This window comes from Drosophila elegans, unplaced genomic scaffold (assembly GCF_018152505.1).
Source record: "Drosophila elegans isolate 14027-0461.03 unplaced genomic scaffold, ASM1815250v1 contig_183, whole genome shotgun sequence".
Taxonomy (NCBI): domain Eukaryota; kingdom Metazoa; phylum Arthropoda; class Insecta; order Diptera; family Drosophilidae; genus Drosophila; species Drosophila elegans.
The window spans coordinates 11,794,258-11,817,990 of NW_024545550.1; the positions used below are offsets into that span (position 1 = coordinate 11,794,258).

The window sequence follows — 23,733 nt, forward strand, 5'->3', positions numbered from 1 at the left end:
AACGTTTTAATTTTGTCCGAAACAGGGTAGAAAGGTAAGATATCCACTAAAACAACATAAGAAGTAACAATAAAATTGATTTATTTTCTTCTACACATTTCTTTTCAGACCCCCAGTCCTTAATTGTCCTCTCACAGATGCTACTATTTACACATGACAGTATGTATAGGTTAGATTTACACATTTACAACAGATATAGAACTCTACTTTAGGTCAAGCGTTTTAGGTTTCGTGCTCACGTCGTGCAAGCTAACTACATTGTAGGCAGAGACGCAGGGTTCCAGTTTGTTCTTAGATATATCGTTTTCCGATTTCGAAGAGCATATGGAGCCCCCGATTTCGGTGTGGTTGGAGTCAGGTAACGAGGCCCTCAGTTCGTGATTACTAACTGAAGTGTTCAACTGGAACTGTTTTGCATAGAGCGTGTCCATCTTGTTGTGTTTGGCTGACAAGAGAACGAATTTTAACAAACTGCTTAATAGCAATAGGTATATCCCTAAAACTCACCTTCATTAACACACAATTTAAGACCCATCCTGTGGGACGCCAGTCTGGCATCATCACTGCCGCCAATGGAGGACTCCTCGATGTGCGAGAAGCTCTCCTGTGGCGAAATGGTGGACAGCACCGAGGTGCTGGAGTACAAGTAGCCGGAGAAGTATATATCCGGATTGGCCTCGTGCGCCTTGCAGGGCACAATCCACGAGAAGCTGAACACCGACGGGTTCACCTCCTGGGTGAGCCACGGATCGGTTATCAGCTGGTGCATGGTGCAGCGGTACTTGGGGTCCTTGTTCAGCATGGAACTCAGTAGACGACTCAGTTGGTCGGACACTCCTTTGGGTATCTGAATTTCTGCCTTGAGCGTTTCCTCCACATCGATGAACGGATTCTCGAAGAACATCAGCACATACAAGGTGACTCCCAAGGCCCATATCTCCAGCTCAGGACCCACGTATCTATTGCCGGCCAGAACCTCCGGACTGCAGTACTCCGTGGTGCCGTAAAATGTCGAGAAGAACTTGCCCTCCTCCATGAAGGTGGCAGAGCCGAAATCGATCAACTTAATGTTGAAGTTATGATCAATTATGATATTCTCGTCCTTGATGTCGCGGTGCAGGATTTTCTGCTCGTGCAAGTAGTTGACGGCATCGGCCACCTGCCGGAAAATGTAGCTGCCCAGCTTTTCATCCATCAGCGGTCGCCGCTCGATGAACGTCCACAGATCCATGCCGGAGCCGTGCTTCTCCATGACCATCTGGTAGAAGAGGTCGTTTTCGAAAACATCCAGCACTGAGACAATGTTCTTGTGGCTCAGCGTCTGCAGCAGATGAATCTCGATAGGAACTTCCTTGCAGTCGCGGCTCTTGACCATGAACTGCGGGCAGAGTTTCTCCTTCAGAATGAACTTGGTGATGACGAGCAGTCGATCGGTGTTGCGGAAGGCCATGTTCACATACCCGTAGGCTCCCCGCCCGATCTGCCGTATCGAGGTGTAGTGCTTGCTGTAGTCCCCCACATAGAGCTCGTCCTCGTACTTGCAGACCAGCGACAGCGAGTTCGGTCTGCTGGAGTTCTGGGCCGCCGTGCTCTTTATGACCTGACCCAGCGACTGCTCAATGGTGCTGGCCATGCTGTTGAATGTGGACGTGAGGTTCGCGTAGTTGTACTTCTCGCCATCCAGCCGAGTGCTGGGGTTGCGACCCACCCAGATACAGTACACCCGATTGGAGCAGGGCAGGATCTGCAGCAGCACAGAGTAGACCACCTCGATGATGGTGCCGTCGGCGTGGATGGCCTCGCCCACGAAGCTGCCGTTGATGGAGCTGAGCAGCCTGGTGGCGGGATTGCTGCCGGAGGCATCACAAGTCTCCGTCGAGTCGGACTTGCCCTTGTCCAGCGGCATCTCGTGCAATCCTCCCTCGAACTCGTCGGCGGGAAAGCTATTCGAGGCATTCACTGGCGTTAGAATGTCATCTATGGTGCAGTCGTCTGGCTGGCGGAGATCGCAGAACAGTCCACCGCTGCCCTCCAGGTGGACATCACTCGCCGAGACTTCGTTGTGGGCTTGGACTGGCAGCGCCACCTTGTTGGCGGAACTCTTCCGGCAGGACTGCAGCGAGGAGTCGTTGTCCAGGACAAAGGGATCGGTGTCCGGCTCCCAGTCGTTGCTGGTTATCGACGTGTTCGAGACATTGGGGCTCTTGTCCTCCCGCGAGTCCTTGCCAAAGTTGGGCAGAATGGAGGATATATGCATGTTCATGATCTTGTCCTGGCCATAGCCGAACATCAGCAGCGAAAAGGGCTGGTTGCACATCAGTATGTTGCCCACATCGTCCACCACGAGCAGGCCACTGAGGTTCTGAAAGACCCACACGGTGATGTTCAGGCCTGAGCCCTCATCCAGTGCCAGGAGCAGACACAGCGGGAACTTCACATTATCCGTGGTTCTTCCCGTGGCCCTCTGTTTTCGCAGGTTCTTCGGCAACTCCCGGCTGTCCGGATCGGGCAGCTTTATGAACGGAATCAGGGCGGTGACATTAAGGCCCACCACACTTTCGGTGGATTCGTAAAAGAATATCGTCGAAGTGGTGGCGTCCACGGAGGTGATTACCCCGAATCGATCGGTGCTCAGGTGACATATGTGCCTCTCCACCGGTTCAGCCACGGCTATGTGCCTGCCATCGCTGCTGATCTGTCGGATCCAGAGCGACACGAGGATCTTGTTGCTCGTCTTGGTCTTCATCTCGATCACCTTGCCACTCAGCAGCACCACCCGGCCCTCGTCGCCCTCGATCTGCATCTCGGCCAGCGAGGAGATGTGGCTTTCCGTCTTGCCATTGAGCAGATCGAAGAAGCCCTTGTTCCTCAGCTCCTGGGAGGAGTAGCCCAACAGCTGACAGGCCTTGTTGTTCACTATGAATATCTGTCCCGTGTTGGCGTCTATGGTGAATATCGCCTTGTTCGGATTGATCACCTTGGAGGAGTGGAGATTCGGAGGCGGCATACTGAACGAACTGGCATCCATCAAGTTCAGCTTACTGGACGAATCCTGCCGACTACTCACAATGGGGTCATCTAAAAGTCATTGGGTTTGGTAAATAATTAAACATTGCTCATGTTTGCATTCAACCTGCGTTACCGTTGGCACATCGGTTTCTGGGGCCCTGGGCTTTTGAATTGCTCAGCTTACCAGCGCCTTGGTCCATCACGTCGCCCTGATCCTCCATTTAAACGGCAGATGTTTTCCAAATTCCAGCAGTTCCAACTTTGGGCCTTAAAACTGAATCCCCAAGAGCGCACCATAAACATTGGAATTCTGTTTTTAAAAAAATCAATTGTTTGGCGCATGCGAGCAAGGGATTTTCCCAGTGGGTCGAAGTTAAGGCAGCCCCCGCTATATAATCTAGCTTTTTTGGGGTATTTCAACTACTAACAGGTGTTCTGCCTGCAAACTAACCCCCAGTTTTCATTTAACATCCATGTACTCCATGCATTTGCAATGTGTTTTGAAATGTACCGCTAACAAGTAGCTCGCAGCCCTGGCTTGGCCATCGATATAACGGCTCTAAGTATCGATAACACCTGCACTTGTACTAAGTATATATATATAAGCTGGGCCTAGCTACGTGTGAAAAATATCAGGGCGCAATACGAAACGTATTGTTCTTCCGCACGGGAAGGTTTTTTGTTTCGTTTTCTCAAAAAGTATTATACAGTGGACATTGAAGCTATAAAATGCCACGAATATCCGAGATCAGCGTTCCCGTGGGATTCCTCCTGCTTATCAGCCTGATAAATGTCGACGGCCTTGTAAAGGGGGGGAACTACCAAAACTCGGTGTATCAACAGAGTCTGGACACCAACTCGGCAACAGGCTCAACGGCATCGTTTCCCTTCCTGATGCCCATGGTTTCCCCGCAAACAGTAAGTGTATTTTTTCAAAATATACAGATATGTAAGTTCGACCCATATGGATGAGCAAACTTTCCCAGCTGTGCGTTTCTGTATACACTTTTCTCTGTAATCAACAAAACGAACAAATATACAGAGGAACTAGAGTATATGTCAATGCTGGCGCACTCTATATGGGATGTGCATCGCATTTGCATCTGGAAAACCTCTTCGTATAATTTGCAAATTTTTCCATATGGTTGGTTAAGGTGCCTCGAATACACACACGATTCGACACCCACATGTAGTGCCTTGAAATCCGTTGAAACCTGTAGATTGCACTTCTCGAACCTGCGCCGTAGATACAGAAATTTACGAGGGTGGCAAAAAGGGCATAGGGCCCACCGAAGGCCACTCTGTTATTTGGATTGTGAATAATACTTGTTGACTAATCCAATTTAATATTCTTTTTTTTAAACAAAACTAACAAAACATGTATAGCCGGACTTGTACTTGTGCACTCCAATCAAAGTCGATCCAACTACCACCTACTATATTGGTATGTTCTTTTAACCGAATACCTTCAATTAAAAACTAAATGCATTTATTTTTTGTAATCCCTACAGTTGGCTTCAATCCCAATGCCACCATGAACACGGCTCATCACATGCTGCTCTACGGATGCGGAGAGCCCGGAACAGCGAAAAGTACTTGGTAAGTAGCTGAGTACATACACCCAGAGAAAAACTTCATGGTAAAATTGAACATTACAATATAACATTGTTTTTCAAAATATAAAGTTATTTAAAGTAAACTTAAAGCATCATAATGTAATATTAACATATTTAATTGCTTTATCCAATAAAAAATTTGAAATCTACAAAAACTAAATTTTTCCATACATAAAAATAAAAATGATTTAAAAACAACACTCCTCGGGGCTAAATCAGTACCGAAAATATTTAATTCAAAGTAAAATATTTGGATTTACCATGATTTTTTTCTGGGGGTGTTACTGCAACCCATTAATGACGTTTAAATATTTTTCCAAAACAGGAACTGTGGCGAGATGAACCGAGCTTCCAAAGAAGAGTCGGCCAGTCCCTGTGCTCCTCACTCGAGTTCTCAGGTATGAAAGTCCCTCTTTCCCCATTTAAATCAGGTTAAAGCCCGCTAGACATTTAGACATTTATAAGGCACACAAATTTTGGGGGCTCAAGACGATGGTGGTGGGTTGGCAGCAGGCCAGGCAGATGGGTTGTCCGTTGTGGATCCTAAAACCGCCGGTGGTGATCCTTTGGCGGCAGATGAAGCACCTGAAACACTCCACATGCCATTTGGTGGCCAGCGCAACCACAGCCCGATCCTCGATCGGTTCCGCACAGGCGGCACAGCGGGGCGAAAACTGTTCCCGGAAGTGCTCTTTGCAGAAGAGGTATCCGTTGATGTCGAAAAAGGATGATGAGATCAGCGGTTTGCTGCAGCTCACGCACCGGAAACACCTCTCGTGCCACTTGCGGCCCACGGCGCTAATGCAGCGCTCCAGAATCGGCGTCCGGCAGGCGGAGCACCGAGCGGCATGGTGGCCCAGGTAGCACTCACCGCAGACCACGTCGTCGTTCACGGCGAAGAACAGGCGGGGATCCACCACCAGGCCGCACTCCGTGCAGGTGAAGTGGTGCGGATGGTACGCCTTGCCCAAACTGCAAACTGCCCGGTGCCGAATCTGCTCGTTGCACCTGCAGCAAATAGAAGGGGTCATTCTTCGAGACAGGCTTTCTGGATAGGATTATTATAAATTTTAATAATTTTAAATTTTTTTTAAAATTTTATTTTCTTTATTTTGACAGAAGTGGGAAAGCCTCCAAAGTTTGGGCAAGTTTAAATAAAAAGTTATTAACTCTTCATCCATATTTTCTATGAATATGAGTATCAATTCCAGGAACTACAGTTTAATTTTCAAAGTTACACTTAGCTTACGTTTAAAGCCGACTTTATCATAAAATTATTATTGTATTCTGTCATAATTTTATGACAATCGATTGGGGAAACTACAATTCAATTTTAAAAAAGTTTACTCTATTTTACTCAAAGCTTAAGAACAACAAAACCAGAATTTGTTGAAAGTATCTGATTGTTATTTCACTAAAGTAATAATTAAGTGCTATGCAAGGTACTTATGGATATTGCAGGAAATTCAAGATGAAAATTCTAGGGAAAAAATAAAATGTTTATACCGCATATATTTTTAGTAGACCAAACTAAAATATAGTTTTTACAGTATAGCAAAGCACAAGTTTTGAAGTTTGGTTTGCTTTTTAATGACAGGCAAAGAATAGAAATCTTAACCAAAAAAAACTTTTTCGAATATAAGTTCTTGACTGTATAAAAATACATAAACTTGAGACCTGCTTCGCCAACTCTCTCAGAAACAAACATTATTGTGAAGGTGCTAATAAATAATTTAATTGCAAAAACAAATATTAACCGAACTCGTGCTTATATTTACACAGATCATATATGCTTGGGCGAGAGATGCCCAGAGGCTGAATTTGCCCGAGGGAGTGGGTTACAAGGTGGGCAAGAATTCGGCCATCAAGTACTTGGTATTGCAAGTTCATTATGCCCACATTGATAAATTCAAAGGTGAGTACTCTAAGGGACGTAATAACTAAATGGATTTCAAATAAATGATATTTCTTTCAGATGGTTCTACCGATGACTCTGGCGTTTTTTTGGAGTACACAGAAGAGCCGTAAGTTCTTGGCTTATTAAAATATATCTTAATAGTAATTATACATTTCCCTGACAGTCTTAAAAAGTTGGCTGGCACTCTTCTGCTGGGCACAGACGGAATGATTCCGGCCATGAAAACGGAGCACATGGAAACCGCTTGCGAGATAAATGAGCATAAGGTGCTGCACCCCTTCGCGTACCGCGTGCACACCCATGGCCTGGGAAAGGTGGTCTCCGGCTACCGGGTGAGGACCGACAGCGAAGGCGAACAGGAGTGGGTGCAGCTGGGCAAGAGGGATCCCCTCACGCCCCAGATGTTCTACAACATCAGCAACAGGGAGCCCATTGTGGAGGGCGACAAGATTGCGGTGAGGTGTACGATGGAGAGTACGCGACATCGGATAACCAAAATTGGGTATGTGTTCTGCAAGCCAACATACAAGTATTTTTGATAATCAAGTACCCATTGTGTACAGCCCTACGAACGAAGACGAGATGTGCAATTTTTACCTCATGTACTACGTGGATCATGGGGAAACCCTGAACACGAAGTTCTGCTTTAGCCAGGGCGCTCCCTACTATTACTGGTCCAATCCCGACTCCGGCCTACACAATATCCCACATATCGAGGCGAGCACTTTGTAATCTGTCAACTGGCGACTGCGGAAAGTGAAACGAATGTATACTACTTTATTGTCTGGATTAATTTATCGTGTCTAACAACCGACGATGGTTTAGCATCCTATTCCGTTGGCCACCAATGATTTATGTAAAATATTTGTGCGTGTAAATAAACATATGTAGATAATTCGCGAGATCCCAACGGAAGTCTAATTAATTGGATTTTAAATCTAATTTAGCAAGGTCAATCCCCTCACTCGTATATCGCATACGCACATAGGTATACAGTATAGTGTATAGTATATGCCGCTACGCAGTTAAATGAAACTTCTCCATCGTAAATATTTTCAATGCAATGCATTTTATTCTCGTTTTTTTGTTGTTGTTTGTTTTGTATATAGAATTTATGGAATATATAGTATTTATCTGTATAGATATACATATACATATACATATATATATATATATATATATATAATTTGGTGTAAAATTATAAACGTACAATTAGATTAGTTATAAATTACACAAAACTTAAATATCTCTCACATTTTATAATAACTTGCAAACTCGTACTTGTTAGTGTTAAATTCTAAATGACTACCGGTTGGCTGAGGCGGCAAGTCCTCAAATGTGTAAGCTAGTAGAGCTCCGTTGTTATCGTGTGCGGCGTAGTTGAGATCATTGTGTGTTTCAATTACATTTCCGGCGTAGTCTTGTTGGGCGTATGTACAAGTGTTCCCGATGGCGTCCGCCTCCACGAAGACGCTGCCATTGCCGAAGCCGATCTGCGGCGAGTTGGAGGTGGTCAGTATGCTGCAGTCGCTGTCCTCGGCGGCCGACGGCATTGGGTTGAAGTCGTCGTTCTGGAATGTGTGCCCCCCATCCGGGCCGCCGTAGGGCAGCGTGCAGGTCATGGTCATCGTGACGGTCTGCGGACGCACCACCTCGAACTCGAGCTCCTGGTGGGAGGAGCAGTCCCCGCCGCCGCCGCCACCGCCGCCACCACCTCCGCCGCAATCCTCCGCAAAGCAGTCGTGGCTATCAGGCACATATGGAGGTATTTGATGGCTGGCCGAGTGCAAGTTGGCATCGTTCACAATATTGTCCTCGGAGTCGAACACGGGCTCATTGAGGCTGGGCTCCAGCTCCACCTTGAGCGAGTTGTGCCCACCGGCCGACGAGGAGTTCACCTCCAGGTAGGGCAAATAGCGCAGCACCTCCTCGGAGGACAGCTCCTCGCGATCGTCCAGCAGGCCCGCCGTGGGATCCGACTGGTTGTGGTGGTGGCTGTGCGACGAGGAGTGCACCTCCAGCTGCGAGTCCTCGTTGCTGGTGAAGAAGAGCGGCAGGAAGCGATGCACCACGTCGGCGTCCAGCGGACCCGTGCTCAGGTCTGAGTGTAGCTTCTCATCGCACTCGGCACTGCTATTCGTGCTTAGAGGTAAGTATTCAGATGATTGGTAGCTTAATAGATTATCGGCTGAGGGTAGGATAATATCCACGGTATTGTTATTGTGCTGCTCGGCAGGCTCCTCCTTTACTTCGTATTTAGGCTTGGAGTTATCACCCGAATCGTTCCTTAGTCGCTTCGAAACTGAACCAGTTTGACATGTAGAGGTAGATCTTTTGCTTTTCCGACCGGCAGTGTTGGTAGTGGTGGCTCCATTAATTGCAAGATTGGTCGTGGTCAGTGAGTTGTTGGGCGTGTCATTTTTAGTTTCGCAGCCGTCTGCGTCCGGACTCTGCTTCAGCGATCCCGGGGATCGCGTCTGCTTCTTCTGGGGCCTGTACTTGTAGTTGGGATACTCGATCATGTGCAGCTTCCTCAACTTCTCGGCCTCGATGATGTAGGGCTGCTTGTCGTCCTTGCTGAGGAGCTGCCACCGCCGGCCCAGCTCCTTGGATATCTCGGCGTTGTGCAGGTCCGGCGTCCGCTCGCAGATCTTCCGCCGTTCCATCTGGCTCCACACCATGAAGGCATTCATAGGTCGCTTAATATGGCCGGGCGAATGTTTCTTGGTCTGCAAAAAAAAAGAGGAAATCGAAGTTTTAATTACTTTTACTTTTCACAGAGTGCAACAAATCAAGTGAACGTTTTCTTTGGAATAAAAGTATTCTTCATTAATCGTTAAAAAATATTAATCGCTCTCTTACTTCCCATCTATCTTTTAAGTTGTACAAAAATGTTTATTGTCTAAAAACTAAATTGTAATATTTATATTCAAGAGTCATAATTCATTAAAAAATATTTATCATTTTCTTACATCCCACCTTACTATCTGTTAAGTTGTACAGAAATGTGTTTTGGCTAAAATATAAATTATTATATATATATTTAGGGGTCCAGCATCGACAACCGAAAAATATATTCTCAATTTAAATGAACAGTTTCCTTTTCTCTTAAATAAAAGGTACCCAGTGCCGTTTTTAGTTTAAATACAAACCCCCACCCAAGTTAAAAAATATTGATTTAATTATTAACCTAGGTAAGGTTAAAAGCACCCTTTAAAAAGAATGATTTTGTATCACATATACTTATTCGACGTTGCTTCCGGCACTTCCAAGCAAATAAATAATTACACTCCCTTGTATTCATAAATTATGGAACAACGAAATTTCCTTTACTTTTGCAAAAAACCTCAAATATGTAGGTAGATACGCTCCGTTAATTCGTTCACGCGAAAAACACATTTACCTATTATACTTTTGCGTATATAAATGTTCATTGCATATTAACGTATCACAGATAAAGAGTTAGGAAATAAAATTCACACCAGAGGTGTACTATACGTATACCCGTCCATCTGAACATTTGTGTGCGTCGACATGGGTACTATGTATGCATTTTGTATTTTGAATTTTTGTATTTTTGTATTTTTTTGTATTTTTTTGTATTTTGTATACTGCCTTGTCTATGTCAGTATGTATGCATTTGTATCTGTACGAAAAATACGTATTCGCGGCGTTTGAAGTTCAATGTCCCTCGCCAAGGTTAATAAAACGCTCCTAAAACGAAATATGGTTTGTGTTTGTATGTGCATATTTCGGTTGTTAAGGCACTCGCACTCGAAATGCTGACAAGTGGGCCGATGTACTGGGGAGCATGCATTAAATCGCATCTGCTTCCTGGTTTCCACCTCGATAATCCCTTCGATCTGATCTGGGCATAAGGCCAATTACATTCTTAATCTCAGTCTCGGTAGCCCATCATTTGGAATCATAGGTATAGGTCATAGCGGTGACGCGTCGCCTCGTTTGGCCAATGTGAATAACCGTTTTATTCTCGCCGCGAGAGACGGCAGAAACTACCTATTAATAGCGTTAACTTCGACCTTGCAGCAGTTCGTGTACCTCGCGAGTTCATCCACATCCACAGCCACATCCGAGGCGATGTCGATGTCGATGGCGATGGCGATGGCGATACCCTTGGCAGTAGCGAGTTGAACTGAACCGAACTGAAATGAAATGAGTTGAGCGGGCTGAGTGGAGCAGACTTTCAGCTGAAACGACTGAAGCGATGGTACGAGAGTGTATGCTATTGGGGCCGACGGGATGCGATGCTCCATCGGCCATTGCCTTTGCCTGTGCCATCGCCTTTGCCATTGCCTTTGCCTTTGCCCTCGCAACTCTGCTCCGAAACTCACTCTCAATGTCGCCGTCAGTCAGACAGTTCAGTTCAAGTCTAATAAGCAGCCCGACTGACTCTTGTAGACACAACACACTCACACCAGACTCGGGCCCAAAACACTCACAGATACTAAGGCCAGAAGTTGCAGACACCCGCATCCGTGAGATACAGATACATGTGTATTATATACACACACACACACACACACACACTCTTTGGGGAACAAGTAAAAGTGATGAAATGGGTCTGGGTCTGGGTCTGGGACTGGGGCTTTCGATTTTAACCGAGCGTTCCTGCCGCACGCTTAGAACCTAAGGTCATCAGCTCGAATACTATATTAATACAATTTTTTGCAGTAAAGATAAAACATGTAGTCGCAGAAGTCAACGACGCCTGTCCCTAGTACATATGTACCCACTTATTTCTCTACATGCCACTACATACATACATATATAAGTATATACGCGGGTAATACGCAATTGAGTTTTCTGTTCGTGACGCCAAAGGCAAAAGGCAAAGCCATTGCCTCCTCCATCCGTCCGCACTAATAACCGTAAAAAACAAACTGCTAAGCAAGGTCAATGCACCAAATGTGCTATGTGTGCTATGTGCGCGTACAATTATTTACACACTTATTTGCTAAAATACGCTTAACTTTGGTTAGAAGGCAGTGAGTGCATTCCTGACCAAATATACATACAAATATATAATATTTGGGGGTTCTGGTTCTGGTGCTGGTGCTGGCATAGCTAGCTGGTACACCAAAACTGTCTGGATGGTAAACAAGATGACGAATACTTGTAGACACTCTTGCGGTTTGGTAGATCGCCATAAGGAACTCGTGTTTTGACTAAAACATATCAGCATGTAAACAAATAAAGCAATATGTATCGGTCACAGTTAAGCAGCGCAAGTTATAGACGTACTATCCGCTCGAAAAGCATATCCATCCGCACAGTGCCTCGCACAGATACAGATACAGATACAAATGTATATATGTACATATGCAAGCTCGACAAATAATGTGAGTCATCAGGGAAGCGAAAAGCGAGTACAACCGCCCCGTAAATGCACGGGGACAAAAAATGCACTTCCACGCATTCCGTGAATGTATCTATGGTCGGGAACTAATATCAGCCAGTGCTCCCAGGCGATTTGCCCAAAATACCCATCCATCAGTTTTTTGAAAAGGGTATTTCATCATATTAAGTCAGAGAATGAAGTTGAGCTTTTATGAACAAGCGTAAATAAATACAAACGTCCGTTCGATTGCTAATCTACATTAATTGTTTTGCCGTGCTTGTATTTGTAAACAAAGAAAATAATCGCAAAAAACTTGAATCTAATCTAGAGGAAATCTTATCAGTCAAACTTTTTGTTGACCTGTCCGGTCTGGAAAAAGTATTTGTATGTATTCCGTATGTGGGTCTCGCTGCCGAATATGAAGTACGTTTGCCTTGACGAGACAGCTGTGCGTGTTTATCTAAGTAGTTCCCATTAGAGCTGATAAGAAGTGCATCGCTGGCGTGAATTTCACTTTGGCTGAGTGGGCGCACATGTAAATAGAGGCGATAGGACGGATCTTCTTCTCGACGACGAGATCAGGCCACCGGGTAGGGGATTTGGGAGGCAAAATGACGTGTCTACTAAAATGCATCCCTGTCTGCACGGGGAAAATATATATTGCATTTTAAGGAACAAGTGCTCTGCAACTCTATTTTATATTAGTACGTCTAAAATCGATTTTAAACCTCTGGAACTCCCATTGTATTACTTTAAAAATTCACATTATTAGTTTTCTTTTGTTTTAATTAATGATTGAGTAGTCCTACCTGAAACTATATGTCTACCTCAAGCATAAAATCATTAAGAACCTATTACTTGATCCAATTTTCGCGCAGTGTCGACAAGGCAGTGTTACTCACTCGAGTTGCATCCGAATACGGGGTGCTGGAGTTGACAGGAACCCGTGCAGATCCGAACACCAGGCTGGAATCGATGCCGTTCATGTTCAGTGTCATTTCATGGCCGCTGTGGCTCGGAGATCTTTCGCCGTCCATATTGGATTCGGATTGGGGGGTTACGAGGTGCGGATGGCTGGGATTGAGGTTGGGGGTGTGGGTGTGGGTGTCGGGGTTCGGTGCAGCTGCAGCAACAGGCGCGGAAGGCGAAGCCACAGCCGCTGGATGAGTAATAGCTGGCTGGCTTTGTGTTCGAGTCTTTGGGGATTGGGGTTGCGAAGTGCGGGGTAGTAGTGGTGGCTCCGGTTTTGGGGCTGGACTCTTTATACTCGCTGGGGTGGTTGCTGGAACCGTTGGCACTGCTCCGGGGCGAAAACTGAATGGTGGTTCGGTGGTGGCCTGGTTGGGCTTAGCTATCATCTTTCCACATTCAGTGATATTGGGGTATCTGGATGGTCATCTGCATCTCAGAGTCGGTATCTGTATCCCAAGGCAGTTGTCCCGATCCCCGCTTAATCATAGTCGCAGAACCAGTGGCAGTGGTGGGTTACCGATAAGCGGAGGGTTTTCGTTCTGGTTCTGGTTCGGATTCGGGTTTGGGTTCGGTTTGTCCAGGGCCTTTATCACGAATTATGAGCTATATATGCTATGCACTATATATGCTATGCACTATGTGAACTATGTATTCGTAGTCGCAGTCTGATCGGGCTGTTTCATTTAGCAAAATACTCGCGTTCACTGCATATGCTGTGCATGTGTGTGATTGTGATGGCGGTGGTGTGAGTGTGCACTAGGTATTGCTCCTCAAGGTGAAACTGGTTCCTCGTTATTTATTTATTTTTTGTTTTGTGTTTGCAATATTCCAAGACTCACGTTCGCTGCGTCCGTGTAATGAGCTTATATACGTATACACTCACAATCGCACTCGCTCTCCGTATTTAATGTACATTTTATTAATTTATAAATGCACTGAAACTGAATTAAATAGATTGGCTCGTATTTATGTGCAGAGAGTTTACACTACACACGTACATATGTAATGCAAACTTATGTGGCTATGTTTGTGTGGTCACTAATACTGCTGCACGGCACACACACACTCGCACTCGCGCGTCTGGTTGTATTTGTTTTACGTGTTGATTTTGAAACACCAAATATTTTGATAATGTTTTCGTGCAGATTTTATTTTGAAATTTCGATTCAGCTGGCACCGAATGTTTTTTTGACAATAAGTTTTTTAAAAAACTGTGAGGGATCGGGCGATTTAGTTATAGCTATGCTTAATCACAACGTTATTTATGCACACAGGTTTTCGTTACTAGATTTAGTTAGTAAGTGAGTTTATCTAGGGGTCTAGATTGCTTATATCTTCACCGAGTCGGAGTCGCGCGAGACTAGGGCATTTCTTCTTGTCCTGGTCAATCTAAACTAAACATCGAATCGAATCCGAATCGAGCTGAAGAAGCAACGCAACTCTCGGCGCAACGCAACGCAAAGCAGCGCAGCACAACGAAAAACGAAGCGATGAGATACGAGTTGGTTTGGATTGGATTGGATTGGAGTGAAGTAAAGTGAAGAAACGAAACGAACGACGCGAGCGAATAAACTACGCAAAAGATTTTACGTTTTTATTTTGTTGTATATTTTTGTGATTTTGTTGTACTTGTTTTCTTATGCAGCCCCCATGTACTGCGATGTATGTAATTATGCATATAAGTATGCATATATATGCGTGTCCGTGTGGAGTATCTGTGTCTGTGTTCGTTTCGTTCCCGACCAACGTCGATCGCTCACAGCTGTTCAAGTGAACTGACTGCAAAGTTTACGATTTAGTCCGCAGCACGTAGATACAGATACATGCACCCATACCAGCGCCCGATACATTCCGTGGGAGTGTGTGTGTGCGCCCGAGAGAGAGCGCAGGTTTCGTGCGAGCGTGTGTGTGCATAATGACTCTCAGCCAGACTGATTTCCTTGAACAGCCAGGGGCGGACCTGCAGTTTATTAGCGTTTTGCTTTGTTTATTTAATATTTATTTTGGGCTTTCATCTCCAAATTTATATTATTAGCTATTTTATTTATTTCCCCATGCAATGGCTTTAAGATTACTTATCTTTTATAGCCAAAAACCAAAAGCGACCCCTTCAACGGGCGCCCTCTCCATTTCAGCCCTGAGTTTGTTTATATCAACTGTTGCAGTAGCGCTGCCAGCTGGTGTGTGAGTAACTGAGCACGAACATATGGGCGAGGGGGTGGGGCATGTACATGTATTGGCTGCGACGCTTATGAATCAGCTGTTCCAATGTGTATTAATCATATGGCTGTTTGATTAATCTGTACGTGTGCTTGTGTGCATATACTGGCGAGAATATGTATGTTTGTATATACGTGTGTAAATATATGCGCATGAATATCAATCTGGCTTCTGTTTATTTCAGACAATTCTGAACGCTTTTGAGTACGGAAAATCTGAATAATACATGTATATCGTACGTATTCCCACACACATACATACATATGTACTCACTATGCTTCTATATACAAGATCTGATATAATATGCAGTTAAAGTCGTGTATTTAAAAAATACGCAGGAATATACAGATATAGATGCATATATATTTATTTGTACATATATATTTATCTACTGAATGACGCAGCGGAACATGCACTTGCATTTTCATACAGTGTCAGGTATAAAATATCGGTTAAAGAACAATGTACATGTGAGTATGCATGATTTAATTGTGCTCTGAGACACGGAAGTAATCTTGTTGATCGTAGCGACCGCAATATTTTATATTAAGTTTTTAAGACTGCAAGTCATACATTGTTTTAAATTAAATTCTAAGTAATATATATTTATTTCTGGCTTCATTTACATAGGTAAATACATAAGATTTAATGACTCGATCTTTAGTTCTTGCCTACAGGGTGATCAGTTACAAGATGCGTGATCTTTGTTAACTCGCCCAATTCGAATGAAATTTAAATCAAGTTACACTGAGCTTCAAACTTTGGCTTCAGAAAATAAGTTGATAAAGAAAATTAAAAACTGGTTAAATATAAAAGAAAATTATATACCTATAACCAGAAGTATAACCATATTTTATAATTATTTATTGCGTTTAGAGTTTTAAGTCTAACGGGGCTTAAATACGACGGATACAAGTGACATTTAAAGCAACAAAAATAACATTTAGATTAACAAAATTTTATGCCATTATATTTTGTATGTACATACATGGACAATGGCGGAAATTACTGTTTTAGGGTGACCATATTTAAAAGTCGACTTAACTGAACTTCATTTCAGAACAGGGCTTATTAAAAAATCATCATAGGTCATTACAAAGTACATAATAAAATATCAAAAACGTTATATGTGTATGTATTATACTGCACTTGTAATATTTAAAACATTTCTCTATCTCGATAAAAAAATAAACTAAGATGGTGCATTACGATAGGAAAAATTACAACGCCCATTAACGAAATGCAATATATAAGAAATTAATTAATTTCCTTGATCGAATTTGTGTTGTAAACATAATTAACATAACATAACTAAAATTAAAAAAAAAGATGGCAGATCGATAGGCAAGAACACTCCATCTTGAGTGTGAAAAATTTGTCGGGTGCACGAGTGAATGCTCACAATAACAACAAGCCCCAAGGTGATTCAACGTCTGTAATCGATAAATTTTTTCAGTGAAGAAAAAAGTATGGAACTATTAAGCTACAAAACGTGTAAAACTGTCAATATTACTGTGCCTGGAAATTATATCTCGCTATATACGCTAGAAACTAAAGCCCAACTAGCCTACAACTGAAATCAACTTGCTCGCAAAGGATCGGATGCAAGACATACGTAACATTTCACCATATATTTGCGTTATTTCACCCCACATTACATTAGTTAATCGCAGCAATCATGGATAAATGTGTCTCAAATTGAGATGGCCACGATGCCACCCAAAGCCAAATTCAAGAAAATGGCCTTACGCAAGGGATCCCTACCACAGCATACTTGTGTCTTTAAGTTTAGATGTCGAAATTTCACAGCCTTATGGGCGCGCTGTTTGACCCCTTCCTCTTTGTTCTCCGCCTGATTGCGAACATGAGTTCCCCCATCTACGAACACTATCGGTTCGGACCGACGCCGCGTCCCCTGTCCACTGGCTCGCTGTGGAAGCCAAACAAGGTGCATAAGGAGCCCGAGGCCAAGGCCAAACCCCTGGAGGTCCCCGAGGATCTGCTAATCCCGCCCATGCAGTCCGACCCCCTGGATCCGCTGGCCACCATGATGTCCTTCAAGCTGATGGCCATGGACGTGGTCAGCCAGATGCAGACCGCGCTGCACAAGTGCGTCAATTCGCAGAGTCCGCCGGGCGCCAAGATGGCGGGCCTCGAACTGGACGCCCTGCGCCGCTGCGTTCCGGCGTCCTGCTACTTCTTCATCGACCTGCATCCCCATCCGCAGCCCAGCTTCAAGGAGCCCGCGGAGGAGTGCCCCTCTAGTCAGGTGGCCAGTGACAGGAACAACAATGCTGGGAGCTCGGGAGCGGCGTCAGCCAAGGGGGATCGCCTGCAGCGACAGCGGAGCATCTCCGAGTGCAGCGAGGATAGCTTCATTTGCTTTGAGGACGATGCGGAGGAGGAGGATCGGGAGGACGACGAGGTAGACGACGACGAAGACGATGATGATGACGACGACGACAGCAGCGTTCAGTTCACAGCATGCGGTGAAGATGAGGATACCGAGGAGACCGAGCCCTGCGAGTGCAGCAACGACAGCTCGACATCCGTCAAGAAGGTGTGTTAGTCATACCCTCAAATACGCTCAAAACAAATGGCATAACTAATCTATTAACTTTTAACACCCCAAGGTTCGCTTTAACATGAAACCCGAAGTGCACGTTATGCTCGCCTGGGACTATGCTTACCGCGCGGCCAGGAAGAGCGAGTGGCAGGTGATGGCCCGGGATCGGGATCGCTTTCAGCAGCGGATCAGGCGGATTTCGCCCATTCTAAACGCTGTGCTGAGCCCCATTCATCGGGAAAAAATCTACCAAGCTCGATTCTTGCACGAGGACTAGCCTGTCTTCATACCTGAAGTAACTTTTGATGTACAGATTACAGTTAAGAACGATTACATAATTAAATTAGCACAAGTTGTTTGCGTGTATACAGTGATCGATTTAGCCACTGATTTCGTGATTTATTTTATGAAACCAAAAACTGTTTAACCCTGTAGAGTATATCAAAACCAAGTACACTTTTCTTCGCCTTTAGTTTAAGAACCCTAAAAAGTTTGAATTTGTTGATAACGGGATTAGCATATAAATGAATATAACCTTAAATAAATTAAGCATTAGACGTATCTGATGGTGTCTATTCTATTGTGTACCTGTTTGCTTGCATGCTGTTCGGAATCTTCAAGCTATTCACTGGAGAACAAGTTAAAGTGAAGGCTTTTCAGGGTACGCGGGCGACAGATAAGCCCTGAATAGAAATAGATTAGACGACAGTTAAGGAAAAAGTAACGTTCAGCCAGCCTGGAACAGTAAATTTCATACGTTATCACGTTCATTCATTTATTTATTTCATGATTTCTTCAGTCGTTGCAAAAACTAATTTTGATAAGCTTCCAAAATTTATTTCGCCAATTGATAAACTCCACCCGAAAATATGAGTTTGTGCTCTCTGACTTTGCGCTGCAAAAAGTGCTTCAGCTCGTCCTGAGTGAATTCCACTCCACCGCTGTGGGAGGCAAACAACTTAAGCATTTGATGGATGCGGTCAATTGGCATGGAGTCCAGGTTCGTGAGCATGCCAACGATGTAGGACCAGAAAACCTAAGGAAGAACATTGCATATTAATATCTAAAAATCCATAGGTTGAACATTGACTACACTTACTTGCAGTTCCTCTTCCCTTTGATCACTTGCTGAAGCCATTGCGGATTCCAAATCCTCTTCGTCGGCTTCTGCGAGACTCATGTCTTCGAATTGGGATTTCTCGGACTCCTTTTCCAGCAGAGAAAAGACGCCTGGCGTTGTTTCCGAAATCATTCCGTGATTTTGCCAAAAACTCAGACGACGTCGCAAAGCAGACGGTGGAACTTTTGTAATAGAGCTCAGGTCTTCAATAGTCCATTCACCTGAAAAACTTTATTTTGACTTGCTGATCTGATTTGTGGTATACTATTTACTTACTCTTGTTTTGAAAGTGGTATATAATGACCGCCAAAGTTGGGCTAACAACCATTTCCATGGTTCGGTCACCGATTTCAATTTCAATATTTACACGACCAGTTACTGTACGCCAGTTTAGAGTGCGGTTTCCTTTGTACGCCTCATAAGCCTTTGTGTACTTCTTGAACTCGTTCTCGATCTCCTCAGGCAGTTGAAGACTCTCTTTGTTAAAGGAAGGCCAAAACTGTGCCGAAACTATCAGCGAAGAGATGTCGAATAACTGATCTAAAAAGACAGGTTTCATTATAACCAAATGTAAGTCTTAAGGATAGATCTTAGAGCCCTGCATGATTTGAGTCATATTTCCCATTGTTTTCATGAGTCATTCGATCAACCCATGTTCTCCAAGTCAAAGTTCACGGGGCTCATGACTCCAATGGCTTAAAGAACAGATCAGCATTTAAAAAAAAAAACCGAAGTGCATTGGACACTATTCTCACATGCTGGACTATAATAGGTATTAACTCACTTTCAGTACGGTTGCCATCGCTATGGATGTGGGCGTTGATTCGTTTTGAGTCGGTGACATCTTTCAACATCACCTCACAGCTGTGCAGGAGGGACTCCCCAAAACGGATCTTCAGCAGTTCCAGATTGCGAATTTCCTTTTCTGAATTAAAGTCTAGCTGAGCCAACAGTCTATCTGCCATCAGATTACGATACTCCGTCATAAACAGCTCCTTACTGCCGTATATATCAACCACCATTGATATAATGTCAGCTGATCTCATTTTCCTCGAGCTATTATACTGCATGATGCTCGCATCTATTCCAAATGGATCCGGTTCCCAATTTTCCCAGTTGCTGAACTCGTCGGCACCAGAGTCCTTGCCTTCCTTAATCGATTCACCCTTGGCGAGTTCCTCGGACAAGTCCGTGGGTCCTTCCTCAGTTAACCCGGTTACCACACGTCGCACTGTGTCGTTACGTTTCCTCAGATAATCCTTTATTGGAGCAGTAACCATCTCCAAAATCACTCCTGTATTATCCAGATGACGAATAGCTTTTATTGCTGCCACATAGCCGGTTAATATGTCCATGGTATTGACTCCAGGATGCAAGATTCGTGCTTCTAGAGAGTTTCTCAGGGATTCAGTGAGGTAGACTCGCATATCAATTTTCTCCATGCAAATCTTTAAGTCATCTATGGCAGGTATGGAATCTGGATAGTCTGTTTACCAATATTAATATGTTAATTAATAATTCAAAATGGTATAACTGAAGCTTACCTATAATAATGCTAAAGAATTGACCAATAACGCTTTGAGCGAATGTTTCGTACATAAAGTAAGTAAGTTTGACTTTGAAGGATTTGACAGACTCGGGAATTTCTATTTCGCTGGTATCATCTTTAGATTTCCATTCTGTGAATATGTTTGTCAGCCAGGACATTATAACATCCGACAGCCACTGTTAAGGTATTAAATTTAAATTATTGGGAACAACTAGAGGGGCATACACTCACTGTTTCCAGCTGCTTGAGATGACTCCTATCGAAAATCCCCATGCATGTGTCGTTGATATGCTCCTTGATTTTTAGCTTGATGAGCGCAGTCAAAGCACTTCCAGTTAGACGATCGATGAGGTTCATCTCGAATAGCTTCATGTTTGTCTTGTTGACCATTTCCGTCAGCCTAAGGCAACAGCACTGCTCCACATCGAAGTTGCAGCCCACGCACAGGAGCTCGTCGAACACATCAGAGTCTGAAGAGGAGAGTAAGTTAGTATGACGACTATAAGATTAAGATTACGATTATTAGTATACCAACGGTGGACAGGGCGAGATGCGAGGCTTTGGTGAAGAGCTTAAAGTGCACCCAGTAGAAGGCCCCCACAACCACACTGAAAGTGGGGGGCAGTTGAGCCAGCAGGGAGTCCCTCAGGCAGTTCTTGATCCCATCCTCCTGCATTAACTTGACCGAGTTCGGAGTGGGCTTGCCTTCGCTCCCAATAAGCTGGATTAGTCTGGGCTTCACCAGCATCAGGCCCTGGAAACCATCGTGCAGCTCGTTGATGGCATCTATAAACTGGGTGAACAGTCGGTTCTTGTCGGGCAGTGCCTCAATGGCCTGAGCCTGGTCGTTAATCCCGCCCTGCAATTCCGACGGGACCAAGCCGGCATGGAAGTGTTTCCAGAACTTTGGAACCAGGACATTGCGAATGGCCGATTGGATTTCCAGGTCCACTAGGGCCGTGAAGGTGTCTATGCTCCCCAAGATTTTCAGGTGCCGGCGAACGTTTTCGAACACCTTCTCCTCAACTAGATCAGTGGAAACCGCATTCTGGAAGAGCTTACGAGTATAAGAACCAATTCATAGTTATAAATGAAGGAATTAATCTTACCGAGCCACCCAAAACTGGAAATATTTTCAATACATCCGCCCACAAGACATCAAAGTCGCACATTATTTCTAATTAATTATTTGAGGTAATACAAAACATTGCCTAAATTGCGGAGGAATCAAAATGCAAATAGTGATGACAGTGTCGTTATCGATAATGCTTGCTCTTTCATCCATATCGATAGACGATAATTTCCCTGTTTATCAGATACTTTTGTATCTCAAGAATATTGAACTTATCTGGCTCGGTTGATTGTATTTCAATCCAAAAAGGTTCGAACCCATATAAGATTCCTAATGAGTTTTTCCATATGTATCAGCTATCCCATAATCATGCACAACAGATACACTGCAATAAATTATATTTACGGATACGAGTACAGTAGCCAAAAAGTAAAAAACAGCAAGAGGTTTCAAAATATATCTTCATGTTCTGGCAAACACAAAACAATTAGAGTTAAAATTAAAATTGCATACGACTTATTTACATACATACAAATTGATAAATTGAGATTGAGATTTAAGAGCCAGCATAAGACTTGCGTAGGAATATTGTTAGATTGCGAATTTATTTAATTTTATTGTACTGTGTGCGTCACCCGACACACGCCCGTGTTTTAGCCAATATAAACTGGATGCCAATGGCTAGCGACTTAAGTATTACAACTAAGAAACTATCGTATCTTCAAATGCGTCTGCTGGTGCTTTTTCAAGTGATCGCTCCTCACAAACCGGCGGCAGCACTGTGGACAGGCGTAGGGCTTCTCGCCGGTGTGCGTTCGTATGTGCCGGTTGAGGTCGTCCTGCCGCTTGAACCGCTTCTCGCACTGCCGGCACCGGAAGGGCCGATCCTGGACAAACTGTGGCATGCCGTAGGTGCCAGGGCCGTCCGCAGGCGGTAACTGAGATAGGGTATTTACAATTTCGTCGGCCGGCTCATACTTCACCTCGGGCTTGGCCTGGTTAAGGAAAGATGGCAGCTGGCTCTGGTTCTGGTTCTGTCCCTGACTCTGTTGCTGGTGCTCCGGGGCCACGATCTGGTACTTGTCGCTGTGCTCCGGCCGCTCCAGCTTGATCTTGAGCGGCTTGTGCTGACAGTCGACAATGTCCGCGGGCTGCTGGTGCTGCTGGGTGAGTTGCTGCTGATGGTGATGCTCCATTCCCTGGTCGCCGCAGCCAACCATCGCGGCCATGAAGTGGAAGCCCGAGTCCGACTCCGACTGGGAGTGTTTCTTCGAGGGCTTGAGTCGCACTCCGCCGCCGGGAACCGATCTCTTCGGCGTGCTGCCCTTCAGCTGGCGGTCGTGGGTGGCCAGGTGCTTGGTGAGGTGGTCGCTGCGCGAGAACTTCTTGGTGCACTGGATGCACTCGAAGGGCTTCTCGCCGGTGTGCGTCCGCAGGTGCCGGTTGAGCTCGTCAGAGCGGGTGAATCCCTTGCCGCACTTGGGCTCGCTGCAGACGAAGGGCTTGATGCCCGTGTGCCAGGTGAGGTGGGACCGCAGGTGGGAGCTCTTGCCGTAGCTCTTTGTACAGTTGTCGTAGGGGCAGACGAACTTTCGTTTGGGATCGGAGGCGTGTGGCGCGGCCATTAGTTTTACGCTGGGCATGATGCGAATCTTGGAGCTGCCGTTGCCGCCGTACGGCGAATCCTCATCCGCCTCAGTCTCAACTCCATGGGGCACGTTTTCCAGATCCTGTCCGTCGTGCTTGAGGTCCCCGAAAATGGTGGAGGCCCGCAGTATCATGTCCGACGCCTGCTCGTGCATGTTTGTACCGCCTAGCGTGGGAAACGCTGGTGGTGGTTTCATGGGTTCTATGGGCGTTGATGTCGTCAGCATTTGGGGTGTGGGCGTGTTAGATATTACTTGTGACATTGCGCTTACGTTGGGGGTGCACTCCAGCGGAGCCAAAGTGTCTGAAATCGGAAATGGAGGTGCTGTAGGGCCAGAATCGCACTGCTCTCTCAGTTAATTACCCAATTTGCGTTTATCCAAAACTAAACTCCTGTACAGGAAACTGCGTTCAGTGGGCGTCGGCCTCGGATTTATCAGTTTTGTGGTCCCTCGTCACCATAGCCAGCACGGATAACGGTCTACACTCGCTCTGGGTGTTCCACACACATTTTCCAATTGTTTTCGGCTAGCGCGATTGCATATTCCAGCAGATTTACTTATTTTACTTTATTTTATTTATATACTGAAGTACATCTATTTAATTGCGATGAGATATATCGACTAGTCGATAAGTGCAAAAGATGCGAGTGAATGGGCTCGTGAGTGGAACTATCGGCTCAGCT

The 23,733-nt window shown here is 44.9% G+C and overlaps 7 protein-coding genes across 8 annotated transcripts; 2 read left to right on the forward strand and 5 right to left on the reverse strand.

Annotated features, from left to right (window-relative positions):
• Nucleotides 1-108: 108 nt before the first annotated feature.
• Nucleotides 109-3,574, reverse strand: LOC108144632 (PAS domain-containing serine/threonine-protein kinase). Its single transcript, XM_017269662.2, has 3 exons — nt 3,143-3,574; nt 508-3,078; nt 109-445 (listed from the first exon to the last, which is right to left on the reverse strand). The coding sequence occupies exons 1-3, from the start codon at nt 3,228-3,230 to the stop codon at nt 204-206; spliced, it is 2,901 nt and encodes a 966-aa protein (XP_017125151.1). The 5' UTR covers nt 3,231-3,574; the 3' UTR covers nt 109-203.
• Nucleotides 3,575-3,606: 32 nt separating this feature from the next.
• LOC108144634 (peptidylglycine alpha-hydroxylating monooxygenase) lies at nt 3,607-7,453 on the forward strand. Its single transcript, XM_017269665.2, has 8 exons — nt 3,607-3,927; nt 4,396-4,453; nt 4,521-4,608; nt 4,951-5,023; nt 6,408-6,540; nt 6,601-6,649; nt 6,707-7,045; nt 7,107-7,453. Exons 1-8 carry the CDS (start codon nt 3,739-3,741, stop codon nt 7,273-7,275), a joined length of 1,098 nt encoding a protein of 365 aa, XP_017125154.1. The 5' UTR covers nt 3,607-3,738; the 3' UTR covers nt 7,276-7,453.
• LOC108144635 (paxillin homolog 1) lies at nt 5,032-5,795 on the reverse strand. The gene has a single exon (XM_017269666.2). It carries the CDS (start codon nt 5,654-5,656, stop codon nt 5,084-5,086), a length of 573 nt encoding a protein of 190 aa, XP_017125155.1. The 5' UTR covers nt 5,657-5,795; the 3' UTR covers nt 5,032-5,083.
• A 149-nt stretch (nt 7,454-7,602) lies between the features above and the next one.
• Nucleotides 7,603-14,643, reverse strand: LOC108144763 (putative transcription factor SOX-14). The gene is made up of 2 exons (XM_017269870.2): nt 12,805-14,643; nt 7,603-9,272 (listed from the first exon to the last, which is right to left on the reverse strand). The coding sequence occupies exons 1-2, from the start codon at nt 13,258-13,260 to the stop codon at nt 7,794-7,796; spliced, it is 1,935 nt and encodes a 644-aa protein (XP_017125359.1). The 5' UTR covers nt 13,261-14,643; the 3' UTR covers nt 7,603-7,793.
• Nucleotides 14,644-16,534: 1,891 nt separating this feature from the next.
• LOC108144863 lies at nt 16,535-18,221 on the forward strand. Its single transcript, XM_017270013.2, has 3 exons — nt 16,535-16,709; nt 16,768-17,654; nt 17,728-18,221. The coding sequence occupies exons 2-3, from the start codon at nt 16,887-16,889 to the stop codon at nt 17,935-17,937; spliced, it is 978 nt and encodes a 325-aa protein (XP_017125502.1). The 5' UTR covers nt 16,535-16,709; nt 16,768-16,886; the 3' UTR covers nt 17,938-18,221.
• Nucleotides 18,222-18,421: 200 nt separating this feature from the next.
• LOC108144886 (anaphase-promoting complex subunit 2) lies at nt 18,422-21,575 on the reverse strand. Its single transcript, XM_017270045.2, has 8 exons — nt 21,439-21,575; nt 20,861-21,377; nt 20,561-20,799; nt 20,325-20,505; nt 19,565-20,266; nt 19,057-19,320; nt 18,760-19,001; nt 18,422-18,696 (listed from the first exon to the last, which is right to left on the reverse strand). Exons 1-8 carry the CDS (start codon nt 21,499-21,501, stop codon nt 18,496-18,498), a joined length of 2,409 nt encoding a protein of 802 aa, XP_017125534.1. The 5' UTR covers nt 21,502-21,575; the 3' UTR covers nt 18,422-18,495.
• Nucleotides 21,576-21,987: 412 nt separating this feature from the next.
• LOC108144885 (zinc finger protein 135) lies at nt 21,988-23,676 on the reverse strand. Of its 2 annotated transcripts, XM_041707593.1 has the most exons (3): nt 23,413-23,676; nt 23,321-23,352; nt 21,988-23,250 (listed from the first exon to the last, which is right to left on the reverse strand). In XM_041707593.1, the coding sequence occupies exon 3, from the start codon at nt 23,243-23,245 to the stop codon at nt 22,112-22,114; it is 1,134 nt and encodes a 377-aa protein (XP_041563527.1). In that variant the 5' UTR covers nt 23,246-23,250; nt 23,321-23,352; nt 23,413-23,676; the 3' UTR covers nt 21,988-22,111. The 2 variants fall into 2 exon arrangements, with proteins under 2 accessions (XP_041563527.1, XP_017125533.1); XM_017270044.1 differs by having other exon boundaries at nt 21,988-23,352.
• Nucleotides 23,677-23,733: the final 57 nt, after the last annotated feature.